This window comes from Microtus pennsylvanicus, chromosome 3 (genome assembly GCF_037038515.1).
Source record: "Microtus pennsylvanicus isolate mMicPen1 chromosome 3, mMicPen1.hap1, whole genome shotgun sequence".
Classification (NCBI taxonomy): domain Eukaryota; kingdom Metazoa; phylum Chordata; class Mammalia; order Rodentia; family Cricetidae; genus Microtus; species Microtus pennsylvanicus.
The window spans coordinates 129,899,437-129,913,905 of NC_134581.1; the positions used below are offsets into that span (position 1 = coordinate 129,899,437).

At 45.6% G+C, this 14,469-nt stretch overlaps 1 protein-coding gene across 1 annotated transcript in view; it reads left to right on the plus strand.

Moving 5' to 3' along the window:
• Positions 1-8,988, plus strand: part of Svep1 (sushi, von Willebrand factor type A, EGF and pentraxin domain containing 1) — a 156,204-nt gene extending 147,216 nt beyond the window's left edge. The window contains exons 44-48 of the mRNA XM_075967148.1: positions 2,299-2,469; positions 3,337-3,432; positions 5,498-5,593; positions 7,489-7,582; positions 8,721-8,988. Coding sequence (XP_075823263.1) covers positions 2,299-2,469; positions 3,337-3,432; positions 5,498-5,593; positions 7,489-7,582; positions 8,721-8,742 — 479 coding nt within the window. The 3' untranslated portion in view covers positions 8,743-8,988. The remainder of the gene's footprint in view (positions 1-2,298; positions 2,470-3,336; positions 3,433-5,497; positions 5,594-7,488; positions 7,583-8,720) is intronic.
• Positions 8,989-14,469: the final 5,481 nt, after the last annotated feature.

Here is a 14,469-nt window from a genome sequence, read left to right on the forward strand (position 1 = left end):
ACAGATTTTTCAAAAATGCCTCATAGCCTCATAAAGAGACCTCTGGCTTCTTTAAGTGTGCCACAACCTTCAAGGCGTAAGGAAGACCTCAAGTAGATAAGGATATCTCTCCTTAAAGCAGGGGCTGGGGAAGCTTGGAAACAGCACTCCTGGGAGAAGGCATAAATGATTCATAAGAAATTTTCCATTCCCAAATTGTACAAATACTAAAAGTTTCTCAAGTATGCAACAGGTGGAGATGAATAGCAAAGGTGGCGTGGTGGCCGTCATGTGGCTCAGCGTTGCTGGATCTTTATCAACAGCTGTCCTGAGTTTATGACGTGCCGTCCCCATCAGATATGGCTGTGCCATGTGCGCATGAAGACTAGGCTTGAATTCTAGCCTCCAAAATTCTAACTCTGAACTTACAATAATGCCTTAGCATCCTTTCATCTTAGGGTTCTCATTTGTTAATAGTAACACTACTGCTCATCTCGTGGGTTTGCATCAGCAGTTTCTCTGGATGGGAAGAGGTACCCAGTCACCCGACCTCCCAACTCCCAGAATTTTTAGCTAGTTGCCAGCCTACTGCAGCATTAGACTTTTAAAAAAAAAAAGGCAAGAAAATTCCACACTATATTTTTATCTAGGATTTAGTTCCCAGACATTTACGAAATCTACCCTTAATGAAAGGGAAAAAAGTAACTGAGCATCCATTGGATTTCTCTTTGACCCTCTGGTCCAGTTTAAAGCCACCTGCCTGAAGGGAATGAGGCCAAGTGGCCTCATTCTGCCCACACATCTTCACCTTGGTTCTTGGCTCCCTGATGCTTGCCATTCAGACCACTGGAAGTAAGAGCCGGAAGAGACGTGTGTTTGTTACAAATGCGCCTTCTGTGCATGCCGGGTGATGTTCGGTATTCTAGCGTGGACCACGAGTTGCCCTGGAGAGGAGACGGTTTCCCTGATTGTTAATCCTCCAGCCTCTTTCACGTTTTCTATCAGCCAGGAAGTCTTTGGATTAAAACCACACATCCTTCCCCCTCCTGACTACCTGCTTCTCATATTAATCCCGACAGACCAGAGATTCGAATTTAGTGCACATGAGAATCACCTAGGGTGGGTATGTAAAATGCAGGTTCCCAAGGCAGAAACCTCCAGAAATGTGTATTTAAAACCCCAGATGATTCCCAGGTAGGCACTTTGATTATCAAACTGCTATAAGCCAGCCGTTGGTTCCCTGTGATCTTTCTATAGACCTTTGTCCCAGTTAGAAACCTTCCCTGTGGTCCATACCTGGACAGCTCTAGCGTGGTTATATTTGTCTCGATGTTTTAATGGCATGCCATCTATTCTTATGGCACAGCTCACAGGAGGCTCATTGTACCATGTGCCTGCCCTTCCCTAGTTATCTGAACAAAGGGTGGCATTTATTTCTTCCCGGTCTCTGATTTCTCATAAGCATTTCGTCTAGCCCAGAAGGAAAAGGAAATATAGAAACATCACACAGATGTCCTATTTCCTCTACTAAATCTTAACAATAGTATGGTAACAAAATGGCCTTTTGTAAGCGTGTCATGTGGTCTGAGCACCTGTTAGGTTTACAGGAACTAGGTACATGGTAGAATACTGAGTTCAGCCCAGGCCTCAGCACACACCAGAAGGATCTTGAGACCGCTTATAAAAATCTTCAAAGCGAAAACAGCTGTTCCAATCCTGATTTAAATATACAGCACGTGTACTCTTGAAGAAAGGACGGTTACTCAGTCTAACACAGATGCCCAGAGACACTTTGCAGCCTCAAGAAGGGGTCTTGAATTTCATGGAACTCAGCCACAGGCTGCTGTTGGCATCCATTCATTCTCTAAATACACAGTGAGCTCTGGTAGGGTTGTTACTCTAGACAGTAACAGAACATTTCATAATCCATGGTTGTTCCTCTGAAATGGTAGGCTACCATGCTCCTTTCCTCCCTGTGTTCATTTGGTAAGAATTCTGTTTCCACCTTCTCTGACAGCCGCCTCTTTGGCAAGGTCTGAGAGCTCCTCCTTGTTCTCTGCCTCTTGTCTTCCTTGGGTTTCAAACAGCTCAGTCTGAGTATTTGAATCACAGGACAAAGACCATGTGGTATTATGATCTAATTTGACTGAAACGGCAGATTATTCTTTCGGTTCCTAGTATTCTAGACATTATGTAGGTGAAAGAATTTCATCTATGTATTTTATCTATGATCCTTAAACTGATGTCAGTCTCCATGGTAAGATTGTGCTCAGTCTTGGCTAGTTGGACAGGCTCAATTGATATTTGTTCTTCCTATAGAAATTTCGTGTGGTCCTCCACCTCGTGTAGAAAATGCCATTGCTCGAGGTGTCCATTACCAGTATGGGGACATGATCACCTACTCCTGTTACAGTGGGTACATGCTAGAAGGTTCCCTGAGGAGCGTCTGCCTAGAAAATGGAACATGGACACCGTCTCCTGTTTGCAGAGGTAAGAGAATATTTGATCATTCCCAAGTGAGGCTGCAGGGATGGGTACACGGAGGTCAACATGACCAACCATCAGTGTGTGGCTTGGCCTTAAATTGGGCTTAACAGCGGCATCATTTTCCAGAACTAATATACGTTTTTGAAAGCCTGCTCGTTTCTTCACAATGGAAACAGGTAACAAGGTCTCCCAAGCACACGCCTCTAAAGCTGCTGCTTTCCTAACAACAACCGAATGGTTTGGGAAACCACAGTTGTGTCATTTGTTGTGAAAGCATTCATTGAAAATCGAGAACTGTGCTACTGAACGGACAGTCTAAAGTGGTCAGACTCAGAGAGCTGCGGAGTGCAGTGTGATTCAGGCCCCAAGGGAAGAGGCAGATAGACATTAGTCAGAGAATATAAAGTTTCAGTTAGTTAAGATCTGATGCATTTCCTCTGCAGTTAACAGTATTGTGTTGTAGTTTTGCAATTTGCAGGGAGGGATAAAAGGGGGAGAGAGGGAGGGAGGGAAGGAGGGAGGGAAGGAGGGAGGGAAGGAGGGAGGGAGGGAGGGAAAAGAAAAGAGGGAGAAAGAACTGGTAATCATGTGTGTTAGCAAATGGCAATTAGCTCAACTATGTCTGATTTTATAATACATGCATAAAACCGGCTATCAAGTTCTAAGTTGTCAATACAGTTCGCAATTGTCTATTTTGCCTCCATAAAGACAAGGTCGAGTGTCAGGGTAAGAGCCAGCAGCACGTGCCTCTCCTCACATGCTGGAACTCTTTCTCGGTGTTTCATGTCTCCTCTCTAAAGCCTGCATCACTGAGGCACTGTGAACGAGAAATCCTGCACTCAATTAGGATTCACCTTGTTTTCTTTCCAGCTGTCTGTCGGTTCCCATGCCAGAATGGAGGTGTCTGCCAACGTCCAAATGCTTGCTCCTGCCCGGACGGCTGGATGGGGCGTCTCTGTGAAGAGCGTGAGTCTGTCTCTGAATGTTCCTTTGCACCCCATCCTTTGCCGAGACATTGCTGGCTTATGGGAGGTTCTGGGAATGCCTTCGCTATCTCGCAGAGTTGGTTGCCTCAAATCCTTGCTGCAGACCCGAGTGTGTGGGCTACTCTCAGGGACCAGTAGGCTGCAGAAGATCTAGCTACAGTATCTCTGACTTGGAGTTTGCAGTTGCCTCATCCAAAGCCTCACGTGCCTTGTTAGGGGAGGGGCTTGTGATCACTGCTGCAGCACTCTCTTCCCTTACCTCAGTTCAGTGCCAACCAGCCAGCCTTTGCTACAGTTGGAAGGATTGCAGCACCGCAGAGCACTGTGCTTTCCAGGGGACTCATGAGACCACCGTGGCTCTTGGTTATCAGAGAATAACTCCTAATTACAAAAATAGGGGAAATTGGAAGTCATAGTCTATATAATACTTAGCAAATGAATAGGATTTTTATTCTTACTTAACCTACGCTTAGTTTATTGAGGGTATAAAAATAACTACTTTAATTTTTTTAATTTTATTATTTGTGTACATGCATGTGCAAAGAGCATAGGTGGAGGTCAGAGGTCAGCTCCGAGGAGGTGGTTCTCTCCTTCCACCAGTGGACCTGGGGAGGGGGGGTCAAAATGAGGTCAGCAGGTTTCCAGACAAGTGCTTCTACCTGCTGAGCCATCTGAGTGGCCCTCAATAAGTTGTTTCAAATGATTTTTAATGTCTAAAGTCTACTCTTTTTACTATGTATTGTTATTATTGGTATTATTATTATTATTATGGTTTTGGTATTAGTTTTTCAAGACAGGGTTTCTCCTGTCTATCCTGGAACTAGCTCTTGTAGACCCGGCTGGCCTCGAACTCACAGAGATCCGCCTGCCTCTGCCTCCCGAGAGCTGGGATTAAAGGCGTGCGCCGCCACCACCGCCCAGCTGCAAGTTTGCTCTTTTCTGTGTCCTCATGTGTAGGGATAAAGCAGCTTTCTGTATGGATAGGCCATGCTGAGTCATTGCTGTGACAGAAGTCAAATTAAACCAGTTGGGGCCTTCGTCCCCCTCCACATAAGGCCAACTCTAAAATTTACTCAGTGTGACTTTTTCAGCTGTTTTTTTAAGGAAAATAAATAATGGCTGTTATCAATTAATCAAATCAAGTGTTTTCACAAGGATAAGGGGAAAAAATGTCATATTTTTTCCTTTCTGTCTTCATTCCTTTTCATATGGGGCTGGCTCCCAGGCTTCAATGCCATAATACTAAGGGTTCAAAGATACTGGGGTACTCCAGCCTTAAGCCAGGATTAACTAGTCTAGCTGGCTGAGCATATGCCTGCCCTTCGTCATAAGGGGAGGGGGGCATCACAGACTTTAGTTTGCAGAGAAGTCAGTTTGCAGAGGCTTTAAGATACAGAGTAGTTCGGTTGAGCAGAAATGAGACCTGAGAGTCTGTGCTTCTAACCAGCTCCTAGTTCACGCAAGGCAATGATCTCACATACATGAAGCGTCCTCTGCCTCTTCTGGAGAGGTGATTGCTATAGAAGGTAATGCCTGGCCCTGTAACCGCCAGGCCTCAGTTCCTAGGAACTAATGAGTGAGCTTTCCGATTACTGCTGAACTATTACAGACAAGAGACAACGGGGCAGCCCAGCCTCCTCCCAGTCTCACGTGTAGTTCAAGAAGAAAGCCTGAGGCAGCCGAATCCTCTCACAATGTTTTAGACAATTCTCAGAAGAAATCTGAAATGATGATAAATGGGGTTTGTTCTGCCAGTGTTGCAAAGACTGCAAGCAAAGTGCTGAGCAAACAGCCGGGACAGCGCCCTCAAGGAAAGAGTGCTTTTGGCCTCCCTGGTTACACCTGTGGAAGGCTCAGACTTCCTCCCAGCTGTGCTTTCCTGGCAATGGTCATTAGTAAGCCGAGTGCATACGGGAAGATCTCAGTGAACCATGAGAAGTTTCTCCTCCAGCAAAATGGATTTTGAACATTTAAGCAGATCTGAACATGCGTGCTGTGATCAAATCCTTTGTCAACGCATTTTTATGTTTTGTTTTGGTTTTTAGCAATATGCATACTTCCCTGTCTGAATGGCGGGCGCTGTGTGGCTCCTTATCAGTGTGACTGCCCGGCAGGCTGGACTGGGTCCCGCTGTCACACAGGTAGGCTTGCTTCCATGGTTTCTTTTCCTAGTGGTTTGGTTTCATGAAACCACAGGAGACACCAATGGACTGAACTCGGACTGAAAGGTAAGATTGCAACAGAAGGGTACCAGCATACATGCAGGCAAACCACCCATATATTTAAAAGGCTTTGGGGTTTTTTAAGAAAATGTGATTTTGGCAGCAGCAAGGAATCAGCTGGGAAGTTATAAGTACACTCTACACAAGAAGTAGCAACATCTAGAGATGTTAAAATAAAAAGTGGCGGCTGTGTGAGAAGCTGGAAAGGCAGAATCAATGCTACTTGATACTGATGTGGTTGGTGGTGGTGGGAGGGGGATGATTCTATTCTTTCCAGTTCGGCCTCTGGGATTGAAACCAATACCATTTACTGAGCCAGGGGAAACAGCTTGGTGTCTAGGCACGGAGTTGAACTAGAGGAGTCTGGGACACACAAGGACAGCGGTCTGAACCGCAGACTCATGATAGTGTGGGTTCCCAGAAGACACATCTAGATTGAAGACGGATTTGTATGTCGTCAGTAAAAGGGGGGAAGAAACGGTGCTGTACAGAACACACCGCGGCATCAGGGGGTGACCACATGGGCACGAGAAGGAAGGAGGAAGTGGTTCCCACTAACGATGTCTCCAGATAGGGACTACCAAGCAGTGCTCCTGAGTCACGGTTTCTCAGCTCAGCAAACAGAAAGGTGCTGGGTCTTGGGCTGGAACACTCGGGCTTTAGTTTTTGCCAGGCTTTATTCTGTTTAGCTCATCCTTCCCCCACTGATTAAATTGCAAGTGAGTGTGCCCTGCTGACACTCTCTTACTCACACTTAGCAAGAGGATCCTGCAGGGGAATGTCTCCTGTTTACTTCTCCCTTCTCCTCTTCACCCCTGGGACTTGTGCCTGATACCCACTCAGCAGACAGTTCACTGTATTTTTTGAAGGATGGGGTTTTTTTTAATCCAGGAAAGGGCCCGGCTCACTGTGCTAAAGTAAAACTCAGGTCAGCTCTCCACTGACGGGTCTGTATGGACTCGCCTTCCCTCATGACAGGTTTAAGTGGGCAATGTACTTCTATCAGTATTTAGACTCCATGGTGTTTTAAGGAGCAGACTTGTGCACATGAGTTAGTTTGTGGGCTTGTGGAAAAGATGCCCAATCTTTGGATGTTCTCTAGGGCCTCATCTGTGAATAATTTTAATTTTAACCCTAATTAAGGTTCTCTAATTCTGATTATGCTGGTTTGTTCGTTGGTCAGTTGTTTTATTTAAAAGAGCATGAGATGTGTCTCCTGACCAAGCACAAAGGGCTCTTGGGCACCTGTTTTATGTGTGTGAGTGTTTTGTGTGCACATACATCTGTATCCCTTTTAGGCATGAGTTCCTCTGAAACTGGAGGTGCAGATGGTTGTGAGCCAATGTGTGGGTGCTGGGAATCACACCGAGATTCTCTGGAAGAGTAGCCAGCACCTTTAACCACTGAGCTGTCTCTCCAGCCTCATGTGTTGTTCTGGGCACTCTGTGTGACAGACATATTCTTTAGAGTTTATTGCTGCCCTCCACCCCCACAGAGAACCACAAATTAACTGAGTGTATGAAAAACTTAGAACTCAGAACAAAGTGCCATAGCGGTTGCATACGTTAAAATAATAATAATAAAACCCAGTGGACTTGACATGATCAGTAAAGGTGATCTTAGTGTGTGGCCTTGATGTGAAAACCGGAATCCTCTGGAGGGGCGGTGATCTCACATACAGATGTAAGGTGTGCGAGGGATGGCCAGGGATAGCTCGGTGGGAAGAAAGGGCAGGTCCTACCCATGAGCCTCTGTGGCATCTTTAGAATGTCTAAGTATTGACTAAGTGAATCCATGCATTTTTTTTATCATAGCTACTTGCCAGTTTCCCTGCTTAAATGGCGGAAAATGCATAAGACCAAACCGGTGCCATTGTCTCTCAGCCTGGACAGGACACGACTGCTCCAGGTAAGACAGCCCAGAGCAAGTGCTGAGCTATAATCCCTGGACTGTATTTCAGGGCCGACCATAGTTCAAGAGCCAGAAGGTATCTCCAGTTGTAGTGTAAACTTGGTTAAGCACGGGATATCGAGGTATTCTCTCCAAACCATTCCTCAATCCAAAGCGAGAAAAGATTAAGTTGGGATAGATGAAGAAAACGAGATCTCAAAAGTCAACAGTATTGGGCTCCCTTCAGTGGTACATACACTAAAACTGGAGCCATAGGGAGGCTGATGTGACCCCTGTGTACAGTGATGGATTTGGAACTTGCGATCCTCCAGCCTCAAGCTCCCAAGGCCTGGGGCAGACTTCCATGATTAAAGAAAACAATTCAGGGCTGGTGAGGTGGCTCAGCAGGTAGAGGTGATTTCAGTGAAGTCTGAAAACCTGAGTTTGATTCCTGTAACTATGCAGTGGGGGAAGAGTATCCGTTTCTCCAGGCATGAGCTGTGACACAGGCACACGCACGCACACACGCGTGTGCACACACACACATATGCACACTCACATACGTATTTAAAAACAGTAAAAATATACACAAATGATAAAAATAATATTCTTAAACGTAAAATGTAGAATAAATAATAAATTTAACATATTTTTATTGGAATGTCCTAGCAAAGTAGGGTATAATGGTGCACACCTTTAATCCCAGCATTCCAGAGGCAGAGACAGGAGGATCTCTGTGAGTTCCAAGTCAGTCTGGTCTATAAAGCAAGTTCCAGGCCAGCCAGGACTATATAGTGAAACCCTGTCTAAAAAAAAATAATACAAAGAAGGATGGGAGGAAGAGGGGGGGGGGGAGAGAGAGAGAGAGAGAGAGAGAGAGAGAGAGAGAGAGAGAGAGAGCGAGCCCCAGCCAATGTTTGAGATTTTTGTCTACAATAACACTATTAAAGTTGATAAAAATGTTTCCTAATACTTTAATTTTTCCATGCCCCTTCCTTCTCCCGAGGAATGAACCTCATCCTTCACAAGTATTTTTACAGATATGCCTACTGGGCTAAAATTTACTGTCCCCTCTCCATGAACATCCCAGAATTTCTCCCTACCTCAACTTCATCTCTCCTCTTGAGCCATTGGTTTTGTTGTTTTCTTTCTTCAGGAGAAGGAGAAGTGGGTTTTAACACACGCCGCCCCCACCGCCTCTCCGGAAGCAGGGTCATCTCCTCCTGGTAGCTCCTGGAACTCACAGCAAGGAAGACCAACACGGTGCTTGGGCTTGTGTGTTTTCTAAGCCTGAGGTGGACTTTTTCATTTTGCCATCTATTCTGTTACTCTTCGTGACGTCCTTTCTTATGTGTCTCCATTGTCTCAATACGCTTGCGTTTTCTATATGGAAGTCACATTAAACAGATGCTGCTCCACCCTCACCAGATGTACATACTCTGCCGCCCGCTGAGAAAGTCCCTGGAACACGTTTTTATTCAACTACTTAAATATGACTTTCCTTAAAATATATTTTGCTACTAAATAATACTTTGCTGGGTAGTAGTGTTTCTCTGAGGTGGCTGGGGCACAAAGAAGAGGACTCGTGAACTCCCTTCTAGTCTGATCACAATAAGTGCGTGCATTAAACAGTTACTAAAGGAGACCTCTCCTTTAGTTCTGTCTTGTTTAAAGTGTGTGGCTGCAAAGGTTTCTTTCTTCATTAAGAAGGCAAGTGTCGCACCCAGTGCCCTCTGCAAAAGCCTGTCCTGGTGGTGAGGGTGAACCTGGGGGATCCTTTTCCACATTGGAAAGTTGGTTAGACCCCACTTTAGTAGTGAGGGGTGGAATGATTGCGATTTATGAGTGAGTGGACTCTGAAAAAGTTCTCAGGGGTGGCTCCTGAGCCCCCTGGAAAGAAGGGGAGAAAAGGGAAAGAGGGAGGGAGGGAGGGAGGGAGGGAGGGAGGGAGGGAGGGAGGGAGGGGGAAGAAGGGGGGAGGAGGGGAGGGAAGGAGGGAAGGGAAAAGAATCACCGATGGCTAGGAGACAGTGAAGCTGCCTGCGGTTTCCATGGCTTCATCTACTTCCATTATTACACCTATTTCAGACTTCCCAGACCTCAGAAAATGAAGCCAAACCCTAGATCTTGTTTTAATATAGGAAATATATAATCATATTGGCTCCATTATCTGGGAGAGCTTCTCCCACGAGACACGGGGTACGCTGTGGCACGGCAGAGATGCAGGAAAATAGACAAGGATCTTGCTGTTCCTAGGGTCTCTTAGCCATTGCCTCGTTCTCCTGACATCTGCCCACTTCCCATTCTGGTAGCCTGTGGGCCGCTTGTCATTCAGTTTGTCTAAAGTCCTGTGTTCATCTTTCTCCTTTATAATCATAAAAATACAAAATAAAGTTTAAAATCTATGATTAACAAGAAGAAAAGTGCTACCAGCGAGAAAGCCATTGATAATAATACTTAGTTCTCAAAGTACCTACTGATGAAACACACAGTGTGGCTTATCTTACTCTGAATAGATTTAAGAGTTTAGAATTTGGGGCTGGAGAGGTGGCTCGGTGGTTAAGAGCATTGTCTGCTCTTTCAGAGGTCCTGAGTTCAATTCCCAGCAACCACATGATAGCTTACAACCATCTGTAATGAGATCTGGTGCCCTCTTCTGGCCTGCAGGCACACATGGAGGCTGAACAGTTTATGATTAATGACCTCTGTGTGTTTCTTTGGGACTGAACGGCTGTGGGACCAGGTGGGACAGAAACCTCTGTCAAAATTCAGTTGCCTAAAATATGTACGTACAAAGTACATGGAAATCTGCCAATTTTTGATGATAATTATTATTTTCTCTAAAAAAGGAGACTGTGGATAATTTTTACATCTTAATTCAATTTTTCCTTTTATGTCTGACTTATTTTCAATGAAGATATGTTACTTTTAGAATCAGATGTATTGAGGGAGGGCCTGCAAATCCCAGCACACAGCAGACTGAGGTGGGAGGATCCCAAGTTTGGGGTCACCCTGTGCTGGATATCAAATGCCAAGTCAGCCTGGACTACATAATAAGTCTTATCTCAACATCAAAAACCAAAAGCAATATCACATTTATGTTTTCCTCTTCATCGCAAGCGATGATCTCCAGAAAAACTAATTGAAATAAAATCCTCACATTAATATGTATGTACATATAACTGGTTCATCATAGTCGTAGGCAGATACCATATCAATTTAAAACCTGCCTCTCTTTGGTTTTGTTTAAACACACCTTCAGAAACCCCTGGAAAAGAATTGCAATCACAATGACTATTGGTTTAATATGATGTGGGAAAGCCTAGCCTGGTGGTGCACAGCTGTGTGCAGAAGAGAAAAACGGCCTGATGGTTCAACTAAGGTATTTATAAACCAAGCATTAAAACCAACCTGGAGCTGCTATCCTGTGTACTATATATTCTCCAGGTAAAGGGTTCCACAAGAGGCAGATACTTATATATTCTCACATTCCCCAGCCATGGCCTACTGTAATTATTTTCTGGGCCTTCCCTAGCAGCCAGCATGACAACGGGCCGTGGATGATGGCTACTACAGTAGTCTCCTCCTGGATGCTTTAAGGCAGTGACAGCAACCTCTTCCTCTTTCCATTAATGTTAGATAAGCCAATTCGAGGAAACCTAGACCCAGTGCCTGGGTTTGTGCAAAAACCGAATGAGCAGTCAGTCCTGACGATGACCATGAAAAGCGATGACCAACATCAAGGGCCACAGGGCTGCAGGGAAGCACAGTTACATGTTCTCAGCTCCAAAGCCACTTAAAATGCATGCCTTTCAGGGCACGACACTTCTGAATACTTCAGATTTTTGAAGAGTGAAGCCACAGCAAACAACTACCTCTGAAAAGCAGGTATCTGGCCAGTTAGAACCTGACACTCCTGGCCTCCCCTTATGAGGAGCAGTGGATTCTGCCCGCTCCTCGCCAAAACCTTTACCAAGTAAGTTTCCTCATAAGCCTTAGGTTGTCTAATTACACACCACTCCTCGATCAGTCATTAAGATTTCTCCTTTGATCATGTTCACTGGACCTCTTTGCTCTCCCAGCAGGGCTCAAGGGAGGCTAAGGCTTCTTTAAGCTAAAGTACATCCTGTCATGGATGGTAAGAGGGAGCCGAGTCAAACTAGAAAAACCTGACCCGGGAGACCGAGGCAAGAACCACAAAAAGGCTACCTGCGTGCCTTTCCCAAGAACACCACATTCTCCAACTGATTCCTGTGGCTGTACGTCACGGTTAGAGGGGAGATACTCCAGAGTCTTTCCTGGCACACTTTAAAGTTGGAGTTGCGCTTTGTCTTAAAAAGCTTTTTTTTTTCCTGCACCATCATCTAAAGCTGCGAGGAGCTGAAGCTCCGTGGATGCCTGTCATCTTATAAGTAACCAAATAAATCTTCGTCTGTCCTCCTTGTTCCTGCCTCCTGCCCAGCCCTCCCCGGCCTGTCTCTGCACATCCCAGGGAGCTCCTCTATTCACTAAGAACTCAGAAGCAATGAGGAATCCTGCCCATATGACCCACACCCAACTCAAGGGCAGGCTCACCCAGGCCATCCCAGTGCCCTTTCCAGGCCAGGGACTAAACCTTAGCTTGGCCCTGACCTGGAGGTTTCAGCTTCGTGGAAGGTTTATTAGTATGGTAGTTTGTTATTACGGCCTATGTGTGTGATGTTTGCGAAAGAAAATGTCCTAATCACAAGGCACCTCTGCTTTAGGAGAGAGTCCCACCAAATACCTGCAGGCTGTGATTAAAAGACAGCCCACGTGTTCCAGAAGTCATGACTGGGAAACAAAGAGGCACTCATGATGAATGGCTTCCGGTCTCTGACCATGATGGCCCCTCATCCGGAGGTATTTTTCTTACTGGTACCACCTCGCTCTACCCTCTGGTCCCACCTAGCTCAACCATCATGACCCCATCCCTCGCAACACCCTCCCTACATTTGTTCTTGTGTGGGTGTGTGCTTGTGCGTTTATGTACATATGTGTACATGGACCTGCGAGGGTTAGAGGACAACCTTGGAATTCACTGTCCTGTTTTTGAGACATGGTCCCTCACTGGCCTGAAACTCACCAAGTAGACTAGGCTGGCCCTTCAACAGACCACAGAGACCCTCCTGTCTCGATTTACCCCAGTACTGAGATTAGAAGCATTCATGACCACACCTGGCTTCTTTGGTGTGGGTCCTGAGGCATGAACTCAGATCCTTCAGCTTGCAAGACTTAACTGGCTGAATTATCTCCCCAAGGACTGGAGTACTGTTGACCTTGCTATACACCAAGGTGTGTGTGTGTGTGTGTGTGTGTGTGTGTGTGTGATATTGAGATTCAGGAGAACCAATAAGTCTGATATTATCACTCTCACACAGACACCACGAATCTATTTATTACTATTCAAACAAGTCCATGACCTTGGTGCTGACTCACTGCCCAGCTTGCTAACCAAACAGCCACCAAAATGTAGACCTAGACCCCAGAAACAGATGCCTATGGTACAGCCGTGATTTACCGCTATCTTACGAGAGTATCCTGCATGCTGGCATGGTTGCTGGGAAAACGGGAATACGCTGGGACTGATGCCTTGCTCTGCACAGGCTGCCAAGATCGTCGAGCTGAAAAACCATCAGTAAGCAGAGGTGGACACAGGCAGGCACGCCCCGTATCTGAATCCAGCTCTCATGTGCATCTTTAGAGCGCTATTCTATTTTGCTAACTTTGTGGTTCCATTGAAGGCAAAGCAGATGTTCACACATAGTCGGGCTTCTCCCCATCCAAGCGGCAGGACTGGTCTTCATGGTCTAGTCCCCCAAACGGCTGTCTGACCGCAAGAACCTCTTCCAAAACACAAATGCGCACTGGCTGAGAGGCAAAGCTAACTAGACCACGGGTGCTCCTCTTGCAGGCTGCTTGTTTACGCTTTAGATTTCCACCATGTTGATACACCTCTTAAGATTTCAGGATCCAGAGTGACAAGCGGGGGTACAAAGTGTGTAGGACACAGGAGAGTGGAACAGTTAGCTCTCTCCATTCCTGGTGCAACTCCTCACAGCAAACTCTCGCAGACAATTCTTTCTGGTTTCTCCCCTGATTTCGCAGTTGGATACATTTAAATTCAGCTATTTGACTTGTTTCTTTCCTGCTACCTTCTCTTACATAGTATCTCCACACCCCTCTGATTTCCCACTGACCAGTAAGAGTTGGCCCTCCAGTCGGATCCAGAGCTGTCATTCACCTGACCTGCTCCTTGGAGAGGATCATTGCACCGTCTTCATTCCTTTATCCTTGGTAACACTCGGTGTCTAATAAACAATAATCACCGAGGAAAAATAAGACTTAGGGGAGAAATACTTCATACGATTTAGGGAAAAACGTTCAGAGGAGTTTCTAGGAACATTACATCATAAAAAATGGAATAGTCTAGATGTTTTTATGTTTATATACATACAAACACAGCAGATTTTTTTTTAATGGAAGAAAGTGTTACAGTTCCAGAGGGAGACTCCATAATAATGGGGAGAGGCATGGCAGAAGGAAGCCAGAGCAGGAAGCTAAGAAAACGCATCTTCCACTGTAACCACAAAGCAGAGAACAAATCGGAAGTAGTTACCCCAGCAAGCTACTTCCCCCAGCAAGGCTGTAGCCCCCACCCCCCAGAACCTGACTTTTCAATTCTGTTTTTACAACTTGTGTTTCCAGTGTCAAAAACAAAATAAACAGATCTGAAAGCTACAATTGTTGCTAGCTCCCCTACCGTGGAGGCTGGCTAAGTTCATCAGGTGCTAAGAGGAACTGGGCATGGCCACACATGGAGGCAATACTGAGGCTTTGAAAATGGCTTAATCATGAAAATTGCTTTATCCAAAGAAAACTTCAAA